The sequence below is a fragment of the Wolffia australiana genome, chromosome 16 (assembly GCF_029677425.1).
Source record: "Wolffia australiana isolate 7733 chromosome 16, ASM2967742v1".
NCBI lineage: Eukaryota > Viridiplantae > Streptophyta > Magnoliopsida > Alismatales > Araceae > Wolffia > Wolffia australiana.
The window spans coordinates 13,315,001-13,337,500 of NC_135850.1; the positions used below are offsets into that span (position 1 = coordinate 13,315,001).

General features: G+C 41.2%; 1 protein-coding gene across 2 annotated transcripts in view; it reads right to left on the bottom strand.

The window, feature by feature from the left end:
• Window positions 1-14,834, bottom strand: part of LOC144713563 (putative apyrase 6) — a 15,884-nt gene extending 1,050 nt beyond the window's left edge. For both annotated transcript variants that reach the window (XM_078588168.1, XM_078588167.1), the window contains exons 1-7: window positions 14,009-14,834; window positions 13,349-13,461; window positions 9,251-9,358; window positions 1,557-1,611; window positions 1,261-1,413; window positions 145-242; window positions 1-40 (exon numbers count right to left, since the gene is read on the bottom strand). The exon at window positions 1-40 is cut by the window's left edge and continues 157 nt beyond it. In XM_078588168.1, the coding sequence (XP_078444294.1) occupies window positions 1-40; window positions 145-242; window positions 1,261-1,413; window positions 1,557-1,611; window positions 9,251-9,358; window positions 13,349-13,461; window positions 14,009-14,615 (1,174 nt within the window). In that variant the 5' untranslated portion in view covers window positions 14,616-14,834. The remainder of the gene's footprint in view (window positions 41-144; window positions 243-1,260; window positions 1,414-1,556; window positions 1,612-9,250; window positions 9,359-13,348; window positions 13,462-14,008) is intronic.
• Window positions 14,835-22,500: the final 7,666 nt, after the last annotated feature.

The window sequence follows — 22,500 nt, forward strand, 5'->3', positions numbered from 1 at the left end:
TGAAATCCAAGAGAATAGCTTTTCGGCCCAGCCTGAAGAACTTTAATAAAAAAGAAAAAAGAGATGAGCAAAACCCCGTTTCAAAATAATTTATTAAGTCAGGAAGAATCCAGGAGTCAGACTAATTGTCTACTCCCTCAGCACCTTGGAGGTGAAGAAGAAATTCTCCGTGGCCAAGAACCTCCCATGCAATGCAGGAACAAAAGCTGATCCCAGACGACACTCCTTGTACGCACAGTCCTCTGCAAAACGATTTGAAATAAACATCTGCTAGATGTAACTAACATTCCAACTGGTAGATTCGTTACCTATTCCAGATATTCTATTGATCAAATCTTTCAACATTTGATGAAGATAGATGATTCACGAGATAGAAATAGACGACTCAATCTGGAATAGGGTAATGATTGATGCCGAGGGAACCAGCTGAAGATCCGGAGATACTGACAAGGACTGTATGAAGACATATTAGAGAAGGCATAAGAGGAGGGAGCTCGCACGTGCCAACTGGTAAAACACGTGCGGAAGCCATAATAATAAGGGCGGGATCAAGAAGACTGTAAATAAAGATTTTGTCCAGATCAGAGCAGTTTTTCAGATGTTCATATCGCACAGGCGAGAAGGCTGGCGGGAGATCCTCCTGACCAGAAGAGCAAGAGCTGATCCGGCGTTGCTTTGGTTATTGTTCCCCATTCCTTCTTCCTCTTCCATTTTCTTCCTCAGTGCTGACTCACTTCTTATTCTCTTCCACCGTACATTGATCCAAGGGGATCATATTGTTGCTGTTACCCCTTTCAAGAACGCTTATCTTTTGTGTAGGGAAATTCTTGGCTTTTTCGACCATCTACATCTTCGGGGGTCTTATAAGATACGATCACAGGGAGGTAGTGGATTTGTTGGTGGTTGAGGGGAAGGAGCTAAGGTCAACGAGAATGCCTTTGCCAAACCTTAGGATAGATACCCAAACACAACTATTCGAATTGATTCTCCCATGGAGAGGGCTACCACAATTTAAAGGGAAAGGGAAAACTTGCCTAAAAATGCTCAAAATGACCCGATAGGATTAAATGCCCAATATACCCTTGGGGTTATAGAAAAGTATCAGCAAGAATCAAGAAAATGAACACTTATTAAATGAGACAAGAAGCCCAGACAACTGAGAACAGGAACTTCAGGGAATTTATTCTGAATAAACCTTCTTCAAACATTGACTTTGGAGATTAACTGAAGAAAGATGAGGAAAATCATGAGGCTGGGTACCTTCCCTTTTCTGAAGCAGGTCCTGGACGGCTGATCTACACTCTGAAAAGTTACCCGTTGCAATTACTTGGCTACTAACTGATTCCAGGCCTTTGGAGAATCCTTTTGGGGCACAGGGATCCGCCAAGCGTCTGACAGTAGAAGATGTTTTGTCTGCACTTAAACATTGTTTAGTAGTTCATGAAGGATCAAGTGCTCCCGCAGGCAAATCATGTACAGTAATATGGGGACAGAAATAGCGAATCAATTAATGAGTTTCATCAACAGCTCTAAAAACTGATGCCGGAGTCATTTACCTGAGTTTCTCTCTCTTGAACTCAGAATTTTATGAAAAGTCTCGTGAGCAGCATTCTGCAGAAAACACAAATCTTATGAACTGTGAACAAGCCTTGTCCCTTAAGGAACATAGTTTCTCTGGGAAAACAATCAGGCCCACTGAAGCTCAAGATATTAAAGGTATGTAGCAATTAAATAACAACGGTAAATTGAAATGGATAGAAACATTTTGAAGTTCATTAAAACCATGCAAACTGCACTGAAAATATCAAAGGTTGTGTGGACAACTGTAATCATGCATTGACTAGAGGTTGGCATGGTTGAAAGGATCTATTATTCTATAGGGCACTAGGAGAAATGGGGCAGAAAGAAATTGACTCGGTCTGTAAGACCCTTGGTTGACTTTCATGACTTGGAAATGAGGATTCAAACATATAAAAAATCTACACCTCTCTCTTACTCAATTGCTCTGTCTTACTTCCTTTATCTCTCTCTCTCTATTGCTTTGTGTTAATCTCTATGCCTTGATTTCTGATAGGATCCTTGGTAGGAACCTCAAGCTATCTAGGGGTAGTTTTGTCATGTTAGCCCACAGGGGTATTTCAGTCAGTTGGCTATTATGGAATTCCTTTAAATAGGGATGCCCTCCCTTTAGGAGGGCAGCCAAGAAGAAGAAGAAGAATGAAGTGTTCTTGTCTCCCCTCTCCTCGTCTAGGCCTGGTCTCCCTCTTTGACTTTTCATTTTGAAATCTGATGCATAACCTAGGATGGCTACAGGACTGCAGAGACATGGGATTTGATCTGATTGAGCCAAACTCAAGCTTCATTAAGGTTGGCCCGCATGACCAAGAGCTAGGGTCTGAGAGCGAGGCCCAGTTTTTCTTGTAAGTTCAACCCTGCTGCAGTTCCTGCAGGCGGAGATAAAGCATTCGGAGCTTATATTTCTCTCAGCGATCAAGAATCCGGTGATTTCTTCTTTTACCTGCATTATATTTCTATCATTACACCCCAAAATTTTCTGGACTGTCGCATCATGAACTGGCCTGTCATCAGTCTTATTATCTTTTGGTTGGCTTGCTCTTCAATATTGTTTTGCCATAAGGTAGGGCTAAACAAGAAATTAAAACGAAAATGCTGATGGAAAAATTACTGAAATATCCTCAACGATCCCTGGCCCTCGTGATTCTCTTCCTCACCGCGTCTTCAGGTGGCTCGTCCCTGGTCTATCCCTGGCCCGTCCGTTCGACCCCTCATCAGATCATTCCCGTTTCTCCTCATTACCCCAGGAACGTCTACCTCGTCTCGACCCCACCCTAGTTCCAATACAAGCCCAGAGTTGGGATCTGATACATTCCTCACACGAAAATACCAGAGAGGGCCCAAAGACAATGAAAGTTAGTTGCAGGCATGTGTGGGCCTGCACGTGAGAGACCCTTTAAAAGAGCAAGCTGAGCAAGACAAGGGCAGGGAGTTTGTTTGACAAGATCAGGACAGTCGTAGAGACCGGAGGCCGGAGCAGCGGGCGACTGCGTCCTGAGGGGGAAAGATTGACCTGGAGGGAGATCCTTCTCCATCTATCTTCTCATCGTTTTCTTCTTCTATCCAATGTGACATTGATACTATTCGTTTTATTTTGGATTCTACTATTGGTCATGCCCTAGAGGATTTGCAATTCAAGATTTGTTCAAGGTTGTTGTTGGACTACGATACACTGTTGTGTATCAGGATTGAATCAATTTCACACTCCCTCTTTTACTTTCTCTCCCTTTTGCTCGACCTCTCTTACTTTCTCCCTCGTTTGCTCTCTCACTTTTTTCCTCTCTCTGTATTTGTATCTCTCTTTGCCTCTCAATCCGTCCCTTTCTTTCACATATGAAGATTAGCTCAAAAATGGAGTCTGAGATTCAGAAATATGACACGTACCAGCTGGTCATATTGTTTACGGTGTAATTCGGATAATGAAAATCTCAATTGGATATAGATGGATGGGGTTCAAGAGGGATACGAATGGGAGAGTTCCAGGAATGATCAGGGAAGAGGCTGAACAGAGGAGGTAGGGATTGATCAGGGATGAGCCACCAGAAGATGCAGTGAAGAAGAGACAATCACGAGGACGAGGATTGTAGAGGGAGAAACGGGACTGAGATACTGAGGGAAGAAGAGAGAAGGAGCCACCCTGTTTCAAAGGAACACATAGAAGAGTAAAGACGAGTCTGCCACTTAGTAGGGTTGGGTTGACCAAAAACCAAAACATGGGAAGATTACAGTCACAGGACCAAAAGGCTGGCCAAGTGAAATGGGTCTGATCGTGACGGAATGATAAAAAAAGAAATCAATGTCCAGAAGATATGAGCGAGATACCTGTCAGCAGACAGCCACCACTTCCCTCCTTCAATTTTCTTTTATTTTTACTTTCTTTTATTAAACCCTATAAGTCTTGTTATTGTAGAAATACCCTTATGATTGTGGATCCATCGTACTGGGTCTGCGAGACCCAATAACTGTAAACCCAGTTTAAATACTGGGAAACCTTTTGAATCGTTAAGGTTTTTTCTTTGGTTGAAACTGTCTCTCCCTTCCTCTCTCTCTCTCTCTCTGGCGGCTAGGTTTTGAACAGGTGGAGAAGCTCCACGACTGCAGGATCAGCTAGAAGTTGACATGGTATCAGAGCCTCGCAAGGATCTGCATTCCACAGGCGAGACCCTACATTGACTGCCAAACTATTCTTCCACCCTGTCCGAAACGTGACAGAGTAGGATTCATCTGAAAGGAGGGAGAAGGATCAACCTATAGCTGACTTGGAAGATCGAGCTAGCTCCGGGACAACACAGGGAGTCAGAAGAATGCCAGAGATGATCCAAGAATATGATCGGTCTACCCAGATCATTTTTCCTGGTGTCCCAGAGCAGCTACGATATGATGGACTCAACACATTACATTGGGGCCAATACATTGAGCTCATTTTAGAATGTATGGATCTCTCAGATCATTTGTTTGTTTCCAGGAATCCTACAAATCCGGGATACAAAGTCTGGAAACGGGAGGATGCATTGATTCGTGCATAGCTCCTACGAAGTATGGCTGGAGAAGAGTATAAAAATTATCTGCTTCTTAAGACAGCAAAAGACATATGGGATCATGCACAGAAAGGAAGCTCCATGGGTAGAGACTGGAGGATTTATCGCTTGGTGACCAGGGCAGCCAATCTGACTCAGGGCGAGAGAAACGTAACGTCCTATGTCAATGAGCTGCAATCTATATGGAGAGAGATCGACCACTATCGTCCTGTGAGGAATCTAAATTCTGAGGAGTGGGCTTATGTATTGAAGGACAGATTATATAAATTCCTTATGGGTCTGAATAGTGAGTATGAAGCTGTGAGAAGCCAAATTCTAAACCGAGAAAAGGTGCCGGACCTCGAAGAAGCTATTCGACTTATTCGTGAAGAAGAAGAGAGTTTCGGTGTGGCTTCAGAACCGCTGACGGGAGATAGCGGCACAAGTCTTATGTCCAAGACGGTGCCACAAAAGACTCCACCGACCCAGAACAGTCAGAAGAATAAAAAATTCCAACCAAAGGATGGATTATTCTGCAAGTACTGCAAGAGACGAAATCACAATATTGACCAATGTTGGAAACTACATGGAAGACCGACACGCACAGGTCAAGCAAACAATGCTACCTCCCAGGAAGAAGCCAAGGATGATTTTGAAGAAACAAGCTCAGAAGATCGAAAGATCTCTCAAGCTACGCCAGGAAGCTTACTAAGCATCCTAAAAGAAGAAGTTGAAAGGCTGAAGAGTATGCTCGGCTCTACGTCTATGGTGAGATCAGGTGATCATCTAATTTCAACAGTTTTTACTCATCTCCTCTCCATTTAGACTGGATAGTCGACTCAGGGGCAACAGATCACATGACCCCAAGCAGGCATATTTTCACCACATACTCCTTGTGTTACACTCCAAGGAAGGTTATCACTGCCGGTGGACAGGTACTTCCTGTAACCGGAATCGGAACAGTCCACATCAATCACCTGGGACTTCTCAGAGAAGTATTGCATGTGCCAGGACTGCGAGCACAACTCATTTCTCCTCAACGGCTAGTGAAAGATATTAAATGTGCTATGGTCTTAAATTCTGATGAGTGTTTCTTATTTGACAAGGTACTCAACCGAAGGATTGGATCTGTTAAGAGGAAGAATGGGCTTATTCAAGTGGAAGATAATCCTAGAGATGCTCTGATGGTGGGAAGCTCCAAATCTACAACAAAAGGGAGCATAGTCGCAGAACCTGCGAAGTTTAAAGAAGTCAAACTTTTGCATTCTAGAACTGGACATCTGTCTGTTGATGTTTGGAAAAGGACATTTCCTAGTTGTGTAAAAACCAGTGGTTTATCAAACTTATTTTGTGATGCATGTCCGTTTGGAAAACTTAAGCGAGCTTCTTTTTCTGGCAGTAGTGAAAGGAGGCATCGTCCGTTTGATATGATTCATAGTGATATTTGGGGACCTTGCAGAACTCCATCTATCAAAGGGAAGAGCTGGTTTCTTATTCTCATTGATGATTGTACTAGAATACATGGGTACACTTATTTAAATATAAGTCTGAAGCATCCAAGATTATTCAAGATTTTTGCACAATGATAAAGAATCAAGATTAAAAATTTCGATCTGACAATGCCAAAGATTATTTTAACAGTTTATTGACCACCTATTTCAGTGATCAGGGTATAATTCATGAGTCTTCTTGTGTAAATACTCCTCAGCAGAATGGGATTGTAGAAAGGAAAATTGGGCATGTGATTGCCACTACCAGGACATTACTCTTCCAAGGCCAAGTTCCACGTCAATTCTGGGGAGATGCCATTCTTACACCTGTATATTTGATTAACCGACTTCCCTCCAGAAAACTAGAAAATCAAAGCCCCCTTGAATTGATGTCAAGGTATTTTCTAGAGGTCAAGATAAGTTCATCCATTCCACTAAGAGTCTTTGGCTGTACAGATTTTGTTCATGTTCATAACCCTAGTAGCAACTCACTCCAAGATCAATTAAGCGTGTGTTTCTGGGATACTCACCTACCCAGAAAGGATATAAATGCTACAGCCCAATCTTGAGGAATTTCTTTATCTCTGCAGATGTGACCTTCAATGAAGACAATATGTACTACAGCCAATCAAGCAACAATAATGGAGCGGAGTTGGGGCATGTTCCAGATTCCCTTAAAACAAAGGGTAATGAAAAAGAAGATGACTACAACATGAGATCTACAACAGGTCAGGAGAGCCAATGGCTGAATAAAACTCAAGCATCAGGACAAGGATCAGGTCAAATTATTACTGGAGACGATAATGCAGAGAGTTCCCCTACACATACTTCACAGCCTGGAGGAGGAGCAGATAGTCCCATTGTTGATGAGGAGATATCGGTCGAAGAAGGATTACAGGATGAAGATCTGGGCTGGCCAATTGCCCTAAGAAAAGGGAAGCATACATGCACTCAGCATGGCAGGTATCCCCTATCACATGTTGTTGACTATGAAAGAGTCACTCCAAGCTATCATGTATTCCTTACCAATGTTGACAAAGAAGATATACCAATTAATGTTGAAGAGGCAATGAAGATACCAAGATGGAGAGAAGCAATCGAAGTACAAATGGAAGCATTACGAAAGAATAACACATGGGAGGTAGTGCCTGTGCCAAGCAACCAGAAGATAGTAGGCTGTAGATGGGTATATACCATCAAATATAATTCAGATGGCTCAATTGAGCACTATAAGGCTAGACTGGTCGCCAAAGGCTATACTCAATCATATGGAATTGACTACAAAGAGACATTTACTCCTGTGGCGAAGTTAAACACTGTAAGAATGCTCATAGTAGTGGCTGCGAAGTTGGGATGGTAGATGCACCAATATGACGTTAAAAATGCGTTTCTACATGGTGACCTTGAAGAGGAGGTATATATGGACTTACCCCCAGGATATAATGGTGAACAAGGGGGAAGGAAGGTGTGCCGTCTGAAGAAAGCTCTATATGGGGTAAAACAATCACCCAGAGCTTGGTTTGGAAGATTCTCTACGTCTATGAAAGAAATGGGCTATAGGCAAAGTAACTGGGATCATACTCTGTTTGTCAAGCATTCCACCTCGGGAGGAATTGTGATCCTCTTGGTGTATGTTGACGATATCATAATTTCAGGTGATAATTATGAAGAGATCCAGCACCTGAGTAGCCAGCTGAGCAAGTTTTTCGATATTAAATCTCTTGGCCAACTACGGTATTTTCTGGGAATTGAAATTGCTTATTCTGATGAAGGGATTTTTATTTCACGGAGGAAATATACATTAGATCTCTTATATGAGACAGGGATGGCTGAGTGCAAACCTTCGAGAACTCCAATTGATCCAAACATTAAGCCTAGTACTTGTGAATATGCTGCCCCGGTCAACAAAGATCAGTACCAACGTTTAGTTGGTAATCTGATATATCTGAGTCATACAAGACCAGACATAGCATTTGTGGTGGGAGTTCTGAGCCAATTCATGCATAGCCCAAGGGAACCTCACCTGAATGCGGCACACAGAATCCTGTCATATTTGAAAAGTACAGCTGGACAAGGCCTACTGTTTAAAGGAAGGGGAGATACGTCTCTAGAAATGTACACCGATGCAGACTATGGAGGATCAATCCTAGATAGAAGATCGACATCAGGATATTGTTCCTTTATTGGAGGAAGCCTTACTACATGGAGAAGTAAGAAGCAAGATGTTGTGTCAAGATCGAGCTCTGAGGCCGAACTCAGGGCATTAGCCAAAGGAATATGTGAAGCACTTTGGATAAAAGGAGTACTGGAAGACTTGAGAGCTTACCAAGAAGGACCAATTATACTTCGCTGCGACAACAAGTCAGCTATCGATATTGCACATAATCCTGTTCAACATGGTCGTACAAAGCATGTCGAGAATGACAGAAACTTCATCTGGGAGAAAATTGATGAAGGCATAATCAAGATAAAGTATGTCCAGTCAGCAGATCAGGCAGCAGACATCCTTACCAAAGGCTTACCTGGAAGCATATTTCAAAGGCTGACGAGCAAACTGGGCATGAAGAATATATATCTCCCAGCTTGAGGGGGGGGTGTCAGCAGACAGCCACCACTTCCCTCCTTCAATTTTCTTTTATTTTTACTTTCTTTTATTAAACCCTATAAGTCTTGTTATTGTAGAAATACCCTTATGATTGCGGATCCATCGTACTGGGTCTGCGAGACCCAATAACTGTAAACCCAGTTTAAATACTGGGAAACCTTTTGAATCGTTAAGGTTTTTTCTTTTGTTGAAACTGTCTCTCCCTTCCTCTCTCTCTCTCTCTCTGGCGGCTAGGTTTTGAACAGGTGGAGAAGCTCCACGACTGCAGGATCAGCTAGAAGTTGACAATACCCAAGCATGCAAAGACAGTAAACAAGCCAAGAGAACACACAAAAAAACAGTTAATGTGTTGATCAATTCAGAAGGCAACCTACAATGAAAGCAACCCACACTGCAGAAAGCATAAAACGTCTACAAGAGATGCAATTCATGTTCCATGATTTCCTGCTACTAACTTTCTTAATCAGAAAAATATGCAAAACTATTTTAAACTGTAGGCAACCTAAATGGAGACCAGTCCACCTTGAATGCTATGAATTCAGAAAATTGTTCGCTTTTTTCACCTGACCAAAATGGAGGAAGCTGTGGGAGTAAAGGTTGTATGTAACTTTCCCAAATCGAAGTACATGGACGAATTCAGGAGGGAGCTGCTCGTTCGAGACGAAGGTAACCTGTACAAACATGAGGAAGAATAAAGGAAACAAAACACGTGGGAAAAGCACATTAAATTAGTGAAACAGGAAGTCACATTTCATGAAAAGCTTTAGGCATAAAATATTTATCCTAGGTCGAAATAATTTTCGACAGTTATATGTATTACTGATAGCTAGAAGTGCAGTTCAAACCCCCTAATCCAAGCCACAATTTGTGGTTTGACAACAAGATTCTCAACCCCTCCAGCTTAGATTTTGTTATTTCAGCTTACTAGCTGCATCTTTGCCTTTCCTTATCCTCCATGATATTTTCCCTTTTAATAAAGACAGTTAACAAGAAGAAAATACATAAATCCTTCATTTATATTGAGAAATAGTCATTTGGTGATGAGGCTCTTGTTAACTGTCTTTATTAATATCCTCTGATTCTGGCTCTTCAATATCTCTCTCTTCCTCCAATGCTGCAATTTGTGTTACATCTGCTGCTACTACCTATGATGCAACCACTACGGTGAGCTACAGAGGAGCTCAGTGCAATCTTCAATGTTACAGAAAACATTGTGATCATATGACCACAACGGACGTCACTGAAACTGCCATCAGAGCTGGCTCTGTTGCCATCGAATGCCAATGCAACTAATATAAGTTCTAGTTTTAACTGGTTAGCGGAATCATGGCAACAACCATTGACAATACGTTTCATCACAGCTCCCTCCACAACTCATGCATAAGGAGAAGCCAGGGGAAGGTCCCCATGACCACAATATCCTCTTCTTTTGGCACAATCACTATCAATGCACGTTCAAACATTTGGCACTGCTGGAGAACGGACACTTACCATCACACTGGTTTTCGATGATTGCAAATCCTGCCACGGCTGCAAAATACAAAGGCGATTGCCAATCACAGCAGCCATGCAATCTGGAGAATCATGGCCTCTGCGGTCAATTCTGCAGCCATGTCTACGTTTGTGGTGCCCTTAGTCATCAACGATAGGGTGCTACCGTTGGATAATGAATACAAAAAGGGATAATGGATAACAATATTGGAAATAGTATCTTTTCACTTTCGTTTGCTATCGAGAGTTCCATTATTGTTATCCATTATTCAATTGAGGTATCTGAATACGGATAACAAAAAAATTATCTAGGTTACCCATAATCATATCCGTCATCCAGATGTGTATCTCAATTTCTGAGATTTTTATGTTTTGATAACCAATATCGTCCACAGATATCAAAACATATTAATGATATAACATACTTGTGTGGGTTGCTCTATTGCGAGTGAGGGAGAACGAGCGACAATCAGAGACAGACAGATGAGAGGGAGAGAGCGAGGGAAGAGAGAGAGAGAGAGAGAGAAGGAGAGAGAGAGTGGGAAGGAGGGAGAGAGTGAAGGAAAGAGAGAGAGAGAGAGAGAGAGCAATAAGGAGAGAGAGAGAGAGAGAGAAAGCGGGACGGAGAGAAAGAGAGAGCTGGAAGGAGAGAGAGTGGGAAGGAGACAGAGAGACAGAAGGAGGAAGAGAGAGTGAAGGAAGAGAGAGAGCAGGAAGGAGAGAGAGAGTCAGAGAGAGGGGGAAGGAAGAGAGAGAGGAAGGGGGGAGAGAGAGAGAGAGAGCCAGAGAGAGAGGGGGAAGGGGGGGAGAGAGAGAGAGAGCCAGAGGGAGAGGGGGAAGGGGGGAGAGAGAGAGTGATACAGTCCTCCCCAGGACTTATCAAAGCAAACGGCATAAGAGAGTGGCCACGTCACGTGCCAACGTGGAGTCCAAGAGCAGAAGAGAATAAAGTGGGAACAGCAGAGGCAGAAGGAGGCATTCGATCAGAAGTTGTTACGAAGAGATTCTCTCGAGGAGGAAGGGTTGATTCGACTCGTCCCATCGTCTTCACAAGGAGGGAGCCGATCCGGTCTCGCCTGCAGCTATCCACTCTTATAGTTTGATTCCTTCGTACTTGAGAGATTACTGTTTCTTTTTTTTTCTCTACGGATTTGCATCGTACGGTGGTTATAGTTCTTACACTACGTTCTGGTGTTCGTCGAGTCGTGCAGTCGGACTCTAACATCCTAACTATAGCGAAGCATTTTATCGGAAGAGTTACTCCGGACCTAGCAAGGTCATTCTGCGGTACATATCACTGCAGGTTCTATCAGAGAGCCAGAGAGAGAGGGGGAAGCGGGGTGAGAGAGAGAGAGAGAGCCAGAGGGAGAGGGGGAAGGGGGGAGAGAGAGAGAGAGAGCCAGAGAGAGAGGGGGAAGGGGGGAGAGAGAGCGAGAGCGAGAGGGGGAAGAGGGGAGAGACAGAGCCAGAGAGAGAGGATAAGGGAGAGAGAGAGAGAGAGCCAGAGAGAGAGGGGGAAAGGGGAGAGAGAGAGCCAGAGAGAGGGGAAGGGGGTAGAGAGAGAGTGAGCCAGAGAGAGAAGGGGAAGGGGAAGAGAGAGAGTGAGCCAGAGAGAGAAGGGGAAGGGGAGAGAGAGAGAGAGAGCCAGAGAGAGGGGGGAGAGGAGAGAGAGAGAGTGAGCCAGAGAGAGGGGGAAGAAGAGAGAGAGAGAGCGCCAGAGAGAGAGGGGGAAAGGGGGAGAGAGAGAGCCAGAGAGAGGGGGAAGGGGGGAGAGAGAGAGCGAGCCAGAGAGAGAAGGGGAAGGGGGAGAGAGAGAGGGAGCCAGAGAGAGAGGGGGAAGGGGGGAGAGAGAGAGTGAGCCAGAGAGAGAAGGGGAAGGGGAAGAGAGAGAGAGAGCCAGAGAGAGAGGGGGAGGGAAAGAGAGAGAGCAAGAGCATTAGACAGAGAGAGCGGGAGGGCAAGCGAGAGAGACTGAGAGCGATTTAGAGAGAGCAGTGCAAGAGACAGTGAGAGAGAGAGGCTTAATGATATCAGTTATTGAGCTCCTCATCGTTTGTAATTGTTGTCCTTATCCAGCTTAAGGATATCGGTGTCCGATATTGTTATCTGCTTGACGATATCTGTTATCATCATTCATTTTTTCAACCCTGAAACCATTATCCATTATAGGATTGTCTCAGATTTTTCTGGATAATGGATATCGCAATATCCGATAACAGATATCAGATATGGCTACCATTAGAAGCATCCTAATCAATATTGCATATCGCTGGTTTCTTCCATTCCACTGCACCAACACCGCTGAATTGATGTGGCTCAAACCATCAGTGTGGGCCACCACACACAAGGCACTTCTGCCCCAAGACAATGGCCCACATAGTGGACGAGGGTTTGGGATGTCGGACAACATTGACGAGTGTTGTTGATGTTGGTTGGTGTTATGCAGCTGATGGTGTCAACATACAGCAGGCATCAATCTTGCCATCACCTTCAAATTTCTACACTTTCTTTTGGTGTCATTGTCATTGTCAACAAGGCTGGTTGATGTTGAAGATGATGTTAATGTTGACGGGATTGGCAAAATTCAAAGTTACTAAGTTGATGGCTGACCTTGATGGCTGGTGCAAATTTATAGAAATACCCTGTAGTTGTCAACGTCAACTGTTGATGCCAATGAGGGTTGATGACATTGTCGTCGATGTGAGACGAGCCTATGCTGGGATATACTTTGAAGAACCTAACATGGAGCTTGAGCCTTCACACAACCCAAATAACTATTTCACATCATTCGGCATGCCTTGGGATGGTGCAGGGCGCAGGGGCAGCTTTAGCATGGCAAGTGCGATGTCATAGCATAACAGTCTAGGTCATGGACCGATTCATGAGGCATATAAGGCATAGGACTGGCCCATCGCAGCTGAAATAATGGAATGGGATGTCCACTTTGATCTGGTCAAGGGATAAATATGAGCCTAAAATATCATTTGAAAACGAAGAAATAAAGTGGGTATTTAAGAGTACTGAATAGAATTCTTTCTTATGTGTGATTCTGAGTGATATCTCTTCCCTGTTCACTTGAGCCACAATCATCACATTTTCTACATGTCACCAAGAAACGAACAGTGCAAGCATTCCAAACCACATAAAGTCAAGATTGAAAGAAAATGCACCTGAGCAGAAGCTCCACCGAGCTCAATTATCCCAGTTGTCTCCCCAGGGTCGGCGCCCAACGTTCCCAGAGCATAATTGGCCGCAACCCAAGCGTAAATACCCTCATCAGTACCTGAAAACAAAACGTCTCAAAACTCTCTCCTCACTCAGAACAATTAAAAAAACGGAAACAAACAAGAATCCCCAAAAACCTACGAGGCATAGAGCCAAGAATAATTGAAAAAAAGGAGCAAAAAACAGATAATGTCATCTCCTGATAATTCCGACATGCCTGAACAAATAAAGCCAAGATAATTGAAAAAAAGGAGCAAAAAACAGATAATGTCATCTCCTGATAATTCCGACATGCCTGAACAAATAAAGCCAAGATAATTGAAAAAAAGGAGCAAAAAACAGATAATGTCATCTCCTGATAATTCCGACATGCCTGAACAAATAAAGCCAAGATAATTGAAAAAAAGGAGCAAAAACGAGATAATGTCATCTCCTCACTCAGAACAAATAAAAAACTCTCTCCTCATTCAGAACAAATAAAAAACAAAAAAACGAACAAGAATCCCCAAAACTCTTGACAAAAAACGCAAACTTCTGAGGCAAAATAATTTGAAAAAAAAGGAGCAAAACCCAGATAATGCCATCTCCAGATAATTCCGACATGCCTGAGATAACAGACGCCCATTCAGAACGAAAGAGGAAGCCAGAGACCCTCAACGCCTTCCTACAAGATTCAAGAATCCTCTCCTGAACCCTTATATCCAGCAATCGCAGCCCAGCAGTAGCCATGACCCGGACCTTGGTCTGCCCCCATTGGCTTCTGGGCACCTTCGTCTTCCCAAAATCAAGCAGCCCAGCAAGAGACTCCCCAGCAAGATCCGGATTTCCGGCGTACGCAGACAATCCCGGGTTCTCCTTCAACGTCGACGTCGCCCCCAAATCCAGCACCGGCATCCCCCCTTGCCCAACAGCGTAAGCGAATACATGAATCCGGGTACCCGTGCTTCCGCCATCGATGATGATTTCAAACCTCAGATCGCTCCGAACGGGCAGAAAGCAAGCGATTAGGAAGAGCGAGAGGGCGGCAGCGGTCAGGATTGCGAGCCAGAATCCGCCGCTGAGGTGGGAGCGCTTGCCGGAGGAGGCGATCTGGGTGAAGATTGAAAGGCTGGGCGATGGAAAGATGGGTTTTTCCATCTGGGTTTTGGCTCGAATGGCGATGCTATGGAGATGGCCCAACACCGCCGGGGGCTTGGCGTTCACGCGTCGCATTCAGAAGATTGACGGGGCATTCAGGGAAGTATTGATTGATTGAAGTATCTCAACTGGGGGAAGAACAATGGCCGGAGAAGCTCGTCTTCTCCTTCTCCCCCCCCCCTCTTCCCACCGACGGACGCCGGTCGTGGAGAGAGAGAGAGAGAGAGAGAGAGAGAGAGAGATTGAGATGGCAGACAAGGTCCGCTGTTTGACCCTTTGAAACCCAAATAGAAAAATGGGAAGAACGTTCCTCGTGGGATTTGTTTGTACTCTTCTCCTTTCAAAATCTTCACCATTTGTTTCTCAAATCTCTCTTTCTATTTATAGAGAACACACTCCACAGGTCACACCAGCAACTCTCTCTTTCTTCTTTCTTGCTCTATCCCTCTCCCTCTCTCTTCCTTTAGACTGAATACATGGGCCAGATATCACACTAGCAAGTAGTGTTCGCCCATCCCAACCTCGATATCGGATGACGATATCGGGACAGATGCTGAACCGGATCTCGGAAATGGGCTATCCTGACGACGGATGATGATATCAGAACTCGGTTGCTCGATTTTGTGCGGAGGGTGAATTTTCATCCGATGTGCGGTGTGGTGAAAAATTTGAACAGCACAGGCCTTAGTGTGGTGTAATTGTGTGGTTTGGTGAAAATATTATGAAATAAATGATTAAAATATGCCTTCTGGTGAGCAGCCACTGTGATTCTCGGGGCAGAACTTAGGAGTTCAGTCGTATTTTTCTCACAAATCATTAAAACAAGATTAAAAGTCTTGTAGAATAAACATCAAACTGGTCACATCAGGAAATGATCACCTCAAGGATAGTGGAATTTTGGAATTTGCAATCCAAACTTCAGTTGATGTCATGGGGAAATAGGGCAATTGTATTTTCTCCCAAAACATCTCCTACATTTCAATTTAAGAAGTTTTTTCCCTGATTGACATTGGTTCACAGGGATGCAAACTTTGTGAGCTCATTGCCTCTCATCTTACTGGGGGTTATCAAGACAATGATGGGGTGGAGGGTCTGGGCTGATGGAACAGTAGTGGGCCATAACTTCTACCTAATATCAGAAATGGAGCGCTAGGACCCTAAGTTCTGTAAGTTATTAAGCTGTTATTAAAACCTCACGTCTACCTAATATCTGATATTGATAAAATATTTGTCGGCATAAAAATTCTTATAAAATAATTCACAGTAAACATAATTATATATAAATAAAATACTTATATAACTATACAACTTTTTAATAATATAAATATTCCCTTGAATGTGTAATTTTTTATGGTGTGCCATGCAAATTTCTGCCCATAAATTACACCTCACATTGCACATTTCAGATAAAATTTTCCCACGCTTGGTGCAAAATTTTGCACCACACTGCAGAACCATGTCTACTTGAGAGGTCAAGTCACTTAGGGATCAGGCAGGGTGAATGAAATGTCATGACATAGTTCTATCTCTTTCTTTACCTCTTCATCTCTTGAGAACACACCACATTATGCCGACACATCTCTCTTTCTCCAGTGAACACACCACATAGATTATGCAACAAGTGTCTCTTACTCTTTACCTCTCTCTAGAGAACACACCACATATGCCAACAGATCTCTCTCTATCTCTCCTTCTCTCTCTCCAGAGAAAACACCACAGAGATTATGCAACAAGCGTCTCTTACTATTTCTCTCTATTTATATAGAGAACACTCCACATATTTTAGTTTATAATGGCTAGGTTATGCCTAAGAGGGGGGTGAATGAGACCTTTTAAAAATTTCTAGTTTAAGTTACTCCTAACCATATGATTTTATACCAATCTAGTGTAGGACAATTGAAGGAGGTCAAGCCACAGATTTTTATTCAAGTTCGGCCTAGTCCCTTACTCCTGTCCTGGGGATATCTGAATTGGAGTTTTTAAAATCCCTTACCTAAGTTTAATGCCCCAAGAAAAAAAACACTTAGTAAAAGAGAATACACTGGCTATCAAAAAATAAAAAATTTGGCAAAGAGTTTGACATCCTTAGCCCCTTTATGTTTCTCGGATGTACGAGTCCTCCACCTTCTCACATGTTTCTCTCTCCTTGCTCACTTAGACTAGTCCAAATGATGTCCACAATCCTCTAACCTTTCTTAAGAATTCAAGTAATAATCAAGCAAGCTCACAAATAGATATCAATGATTTTCAAGTGTTATGCACAAGTATTTAACATATAATTTGTGTTTAACATAATATGTGTGCAAGATACTATATGTTTGGTAAACTTTATACTCAACAAGATATGCATTCAAGATGATATGAAATATAAATCACTGTATTTCAGGTTTATATATATATATATATATATATATATATATATATATATATATATATATATATATATATATATATCTTATTCAAATATGAGATAGATGGATAAATTAATTGATATTTAATCTGCCTAAGTCTGTTACATATCTATTCATATAGTTCTGTTACTAAACTACTTGGATTATTAATTCATACTATAGAAAAATCTATTTCAAAAACAAACATTGATTCGATGTATATTTCCCTGTAGAAAATATTCAATTCAATTACTCAAGGTAGCCCATGAACAAAAGCGATATCGTGGTAGATGTTTTTTAGTGAACAAAAGAATTTTGATTGATCTATAAATTTGGGATATAGTCACACATGAAGTATATATTTCACCATCCAAATTTGGAGTCAAGATTTGATGGTTTTATCTGTTGGGTTCTAGAGGCCTTGACTTGGATGAATAGAACAAAAATGATGCGCAGTGGAAGTCTTTTTGCGAATCGAACGACATCGACAAAAACATTGAACGAAGTACCTTTGCATGAATCTCATTCGTGATTTCTTCGATCTTGGAGCGAGACGAGTCGAGCTGCTCAAGTGTGCAGCCTCTAGACGTATCCACGCGGTCCTCGGCACGTCGGATCTCCTCCTTCTCGTTGACGAGCCCCGTTCTTTCTCTGTCGGCGTCGTTATGTCGTCCCGATCACATCAGGGATGGAGAGGGGGTGTGGGGAGAGTGGAGAAGAAGGGGAAAGGCCCCTAAACAATTTTGGCCTAGGTGAATTTTGTTCAGGGCCTTCCCCTATTTATGCTAAGTGGGTATTTTTCATAAAACCCCCCAAAACTTAAGTATATCTTCCAACGTCCAAAAGACCACTTGCGTGTGACCCTCTAGGCCCATGTATCAGTCTAGTTAACGACTCCAGCGGCCTAATAACCTTTATTGGCCTTCCAAATTAATTAACTATATCATCATATAGATTAACTAACGTCGGATTGATTTAACCCAATCGATAGGTCGAGACTCCGACACGTGGGGTGCCAAGCTACACCTCGTGTCCCAGAAGATACAAATGAGTGTGTAACGACTCACTCATGGAACCTGTTCGTCATCGGTTACCGTGTATGTATAATCCCTCATCCACTTGATGCTCCTTGGACGATTTAGGGTATGGTCAACTGTCAAACCCTAATTGATCATCCGAGTTAGTATTGATGCATTCGGAAACCATCGGAGAACTCTTCTCCGATATTTCACTGCCTTGGCCAAGGACTTCATCGCATCATCTTCCTTGAGTTGTCACCTCTTATACCGAGGGTGGACGATCCCATCTTGACCACTCAATCGCCTTCGTGTGCTTCTTGATGCACCCGAACTAAGACCGTTTAGAATCCCATGATTAGAGACTCGTTGGCCATAGCCAAAATACAACCATTTGTCCACAAGACGTCTTTGGTGTCTCAAGGAATCAACCTGATTGACAGTTCAGTATAATACCATTTAGGGATTCGTACGGATCAATTCAATGAACTCTTTCCACTAAAGAGCACCCACTATCTACCCTTAGTGTCGCCACACTAGTGTCTACGGGACCGGCCATACTCATCATATGAGTGAGGCTAGATAGTGCTATTCTATCCATATACTTCGATGTCCTTCTCGCACATCCTTCGAATAGGAATATTTAGAACACATGCTTAAAGACTAGTGATCTCCGTATTGCGATCTCATCATAATTCACTAAGTCTGATCATGAATTCATGGACTTCATTATACGCTTCACACGTGCACTATAATGAATATGTTCTATTAATGAACATGGAACAAGATGTGGAATGTGTGATTGGTTTGCCGGCCACACATATTTCCATCATTATCCATTGACCTTACTTGCTAAGTTCACTATGTCAAGACATTCCATGAGCATAGGTGGTGTGCATTTATGAGATGGTTTTGAATTTCCAGCTGATCCAAAAACTCTTGATATGATTTTGAAAAAATACTATTATTTTGTTTATAGAGTGGTATGGGTTGACCAAATTCCTTGTTAACTTCATAACATAACTTCATTAAAATCAATACATTGCCTTGAAGTTAATGGCCTTCAATCTTCACATATAATTTTTTTATTTGTTTTTCATATAAAAGATATTCTTTTTCCATATTTCTATCTACATCTGTAAAATTAAAAGACTTGAATATTTTTCAAAATTAAAAAATCACATATGTGTTTTTTAATACGTTGCTATGTTTGAACAATTCCATTTCTAATACTACATAGCTATGGAAATCAAACTTGTTTATAAGACAAATGATAAAAAAATAAAATTAATATTATTTTTACAATTTAGAATTATAGATTCAAAATTTTGAGACTCATTAGAAAAAACTGTACATTAGGTTATATTATTAACCTTTGTGTCATCCAATTTTCGGTCACTCTCATTTGAATTATGCATAAAAAACATACAAGTCTTCTGAAATTAGGTAAAAATTCAAAGAAACTTAGATGAAAAATTATATAACTATTTTTATTTTCAATTATTTGTAAATCAAGGAATACTCATCAGCTAACCTGGTGGCTTACTATAGAGATCAAATTTTCACTAATATCATGGTTTTATGTGATTCTCCCAAAATGGCTGAGCTATGGGTTATGATGGTTATATTTCTCAATCTTTGAGAAAATATCATACCACCACTAGATCAATCTAGATCTCAGATTTTTTATGATTAAAATTACAAGAGCTGTTATCCTGTAAATTATTCACATAGTTTCAATAGTTGAATTATATCATAAGGCAAGTAAGGGATTGAGAGGTACATTTGATTTTGAAGGAAAATAAAACTTTTTGTTATTTGGATTGGGTACCATGATCGGTTGTACTCCTGAGCCACCCAAAAAAACATTAACCCATCATGGGAGAACAAAATCACCCTGCCCCCCCAACCCCAACAAGCTTAGGTTCGACTCAATCAAGGTCAAATTCTCAGGGGCTGAATTTGGGTGGACTCAGGCCCACTTGTGTCAACTCGATACAGTGTTTCATACAAACATTTGAATAAATCCAAGCCATGTCAAGCAGGCCAAGTGAATTTTGGAATTAAGTCAAATGAGTCCAAACTAAGTCAACTCGGCCCAGTATTTCTTAGAATATTAGTTGAATGAACCAAATATAAGTCAACCTGTGCAGTATATCTTATAACCTGAGTTGAATAAGTCCATGTTGAGTCAAACTGACTGATGTCTCACTGATTAATGCCAAAATATTATTAATTTTCCTTGCTTATTAGCATTGAAATGATCAGCCATTCATCTTTAAATGGTTAGAACGAAATTTTATTTTTTGAATTTTCTGTATTCTAATGTAATCTTATAGCATGAAATTCATAAATAAACTATTTTATATAAATCAGAAAATAATTGTATATATGTTTATTGAAACATGTTTATTGATTTATCTCAAACTAATGGCATTATGCCATGTCTCATAAATTCACTTTTAGAGGGTGACCAATGACTAAGCACCAATGATTACAAAAATGGAGTCACTATGGAACCACAATTTGCAGCACCTTAATTCAAAAATAATGTAAATAATCAGGTTGGTTTATGTGCTCCGAGTGACATAATACAAGTAAAAACTTGTAAATTCAAATCACAACATATACAATGGAACACATTGTATGTGCCTTGAATGTGGCATTTACATCTCTAACTACTTTTATTTGTTCTTTTCATAATGAACATGCCCATGGGTAATAATTGGGAAATCATATGAGGACAATGAGGCCTGGGGGAACATGAGTTAGAGCCTCATTAAATAGATACCGTATTAGCGACAATCAGACATTGAGCTCTGTAAAGGATTCCCACCATATATACAAATGATCTTGCAATTACACTCTGAAATCCATTATGCAAATCAAGTGAAGAGAGAGAAACCATATGATGACTTATATTGGGTCCACTTGTAGAACTGATAATTTTTAGCATGAATTTTGGGCTGCAACACTGAAGTATGTTTATTTTTTATCTTATACCCATCGATATCCTTAAAACTATAAATTTCTCCCTTCAAAGCTACAAAAGACATCTTATAGGCCGAGTGAAGGGAGTTATTTTGAGACACATTAAGATTTTTTGATCTTAGAATGTTGAATGAAGGCTAAAATTAACATAGAGGTAGAAGAGGCCATCATCAAAGAGTAACTCACATAATCCGGGCGGCAGATGATAATCCAAATTTATTTCTTCCACCTACATCATCATTGTCTTCTCAACATCTTTTTAGTTACAACATCCCATTCATCACATCCAAACCATGTTAAACACATTTAAAAATTAATAAATCATTCACCAATCCACGAACCATCAAAACATTGTGCCATGAACATTCAATCCATTTTCAAATATACATAGTATCTATTAATAATGTGCTATCATGACATGTGGAGAAGATATGTACTCATCACTAGCATGAGGGGGGGGGGGGGGGAGACAAAGCAACCATGAAAAGTTTAGCTCAATCAGACCTGTGGATTGTGAGATATCACGTCTTGAATTTAGTGTAAGTCTAGCCCTTCATTTTTACTCTTGCCTCATCATCAGAGCTAACGCTTCCTCTTTTCCGGTTTTGGTTGAGCAGTCTAATCGTCAAATATTCTGGAATGATTTTGATTGCCTCGTCTTCCTCATTCACTCGCAATGTGATCCTGCTGGAGAAAAAAGACAAAAAATGGTTTTTAATATTCCTTTATTGCATGACATGGTGTTGCGTTGCCACGCACTACATCATTGAATATTCTACGATTTCATCTCTTTTTAGTGACTGACGCGCTGATGTGCGTCATTCACATCAGAAAAAATAGAATATTCCTTGATTATTATCTGACCTGGCATGTGTTTTCACACGCCGCATCAGTACCTTTTTGCCTTTTTAATGAATTGCGAGGTTACACGTGTGCGCCAAGTGTACCACTGCAATTGTTCACTTACTTTTTATTGTTTAATCATTTTCTTGCTCGATTCTCGGATTGCATTTATTGCAATTTAAATTGCTTCATTTTTTCATTGGTCCACATTGCCTCCTGTAGAAAAATATGTCAGTGTGTCAGCTAATGATTGGCGCATTATAGCATTGTGATGCACGATGCCATAACTGAACCTCTTTGCAATGATTATCATTGCTAATCATTGCAGAGTTGCATGATTAGTCGCCATTCAACAAATCGAATGGCAACACGTGGTGAGCACATTATAAAACCAAAAATAAGATTCATAAATTGTTATAAAATAATACTAAGTCATAAAATTATAATAAAAATATATATTCCAACTGAGAAAATCCATAAAATTGAGTTCTTTAAGGATTCGGTCAGAAAAATCCATCAAAATTTGATTAAATCCATAAAAATAAGAACATCAAACTAAAAAATAGATTTAATCCTCTTAATCTTGATAACACACATATTTGATTATTTTAATGCATAAGATAGGTAAATTTCATAGAATTGAACCAATAATTTGTGTATTATCAGATCCCCCCAACTTGCTAATCCCTTATCAGGTTTCCCTGGCCCCTAAACCTGATC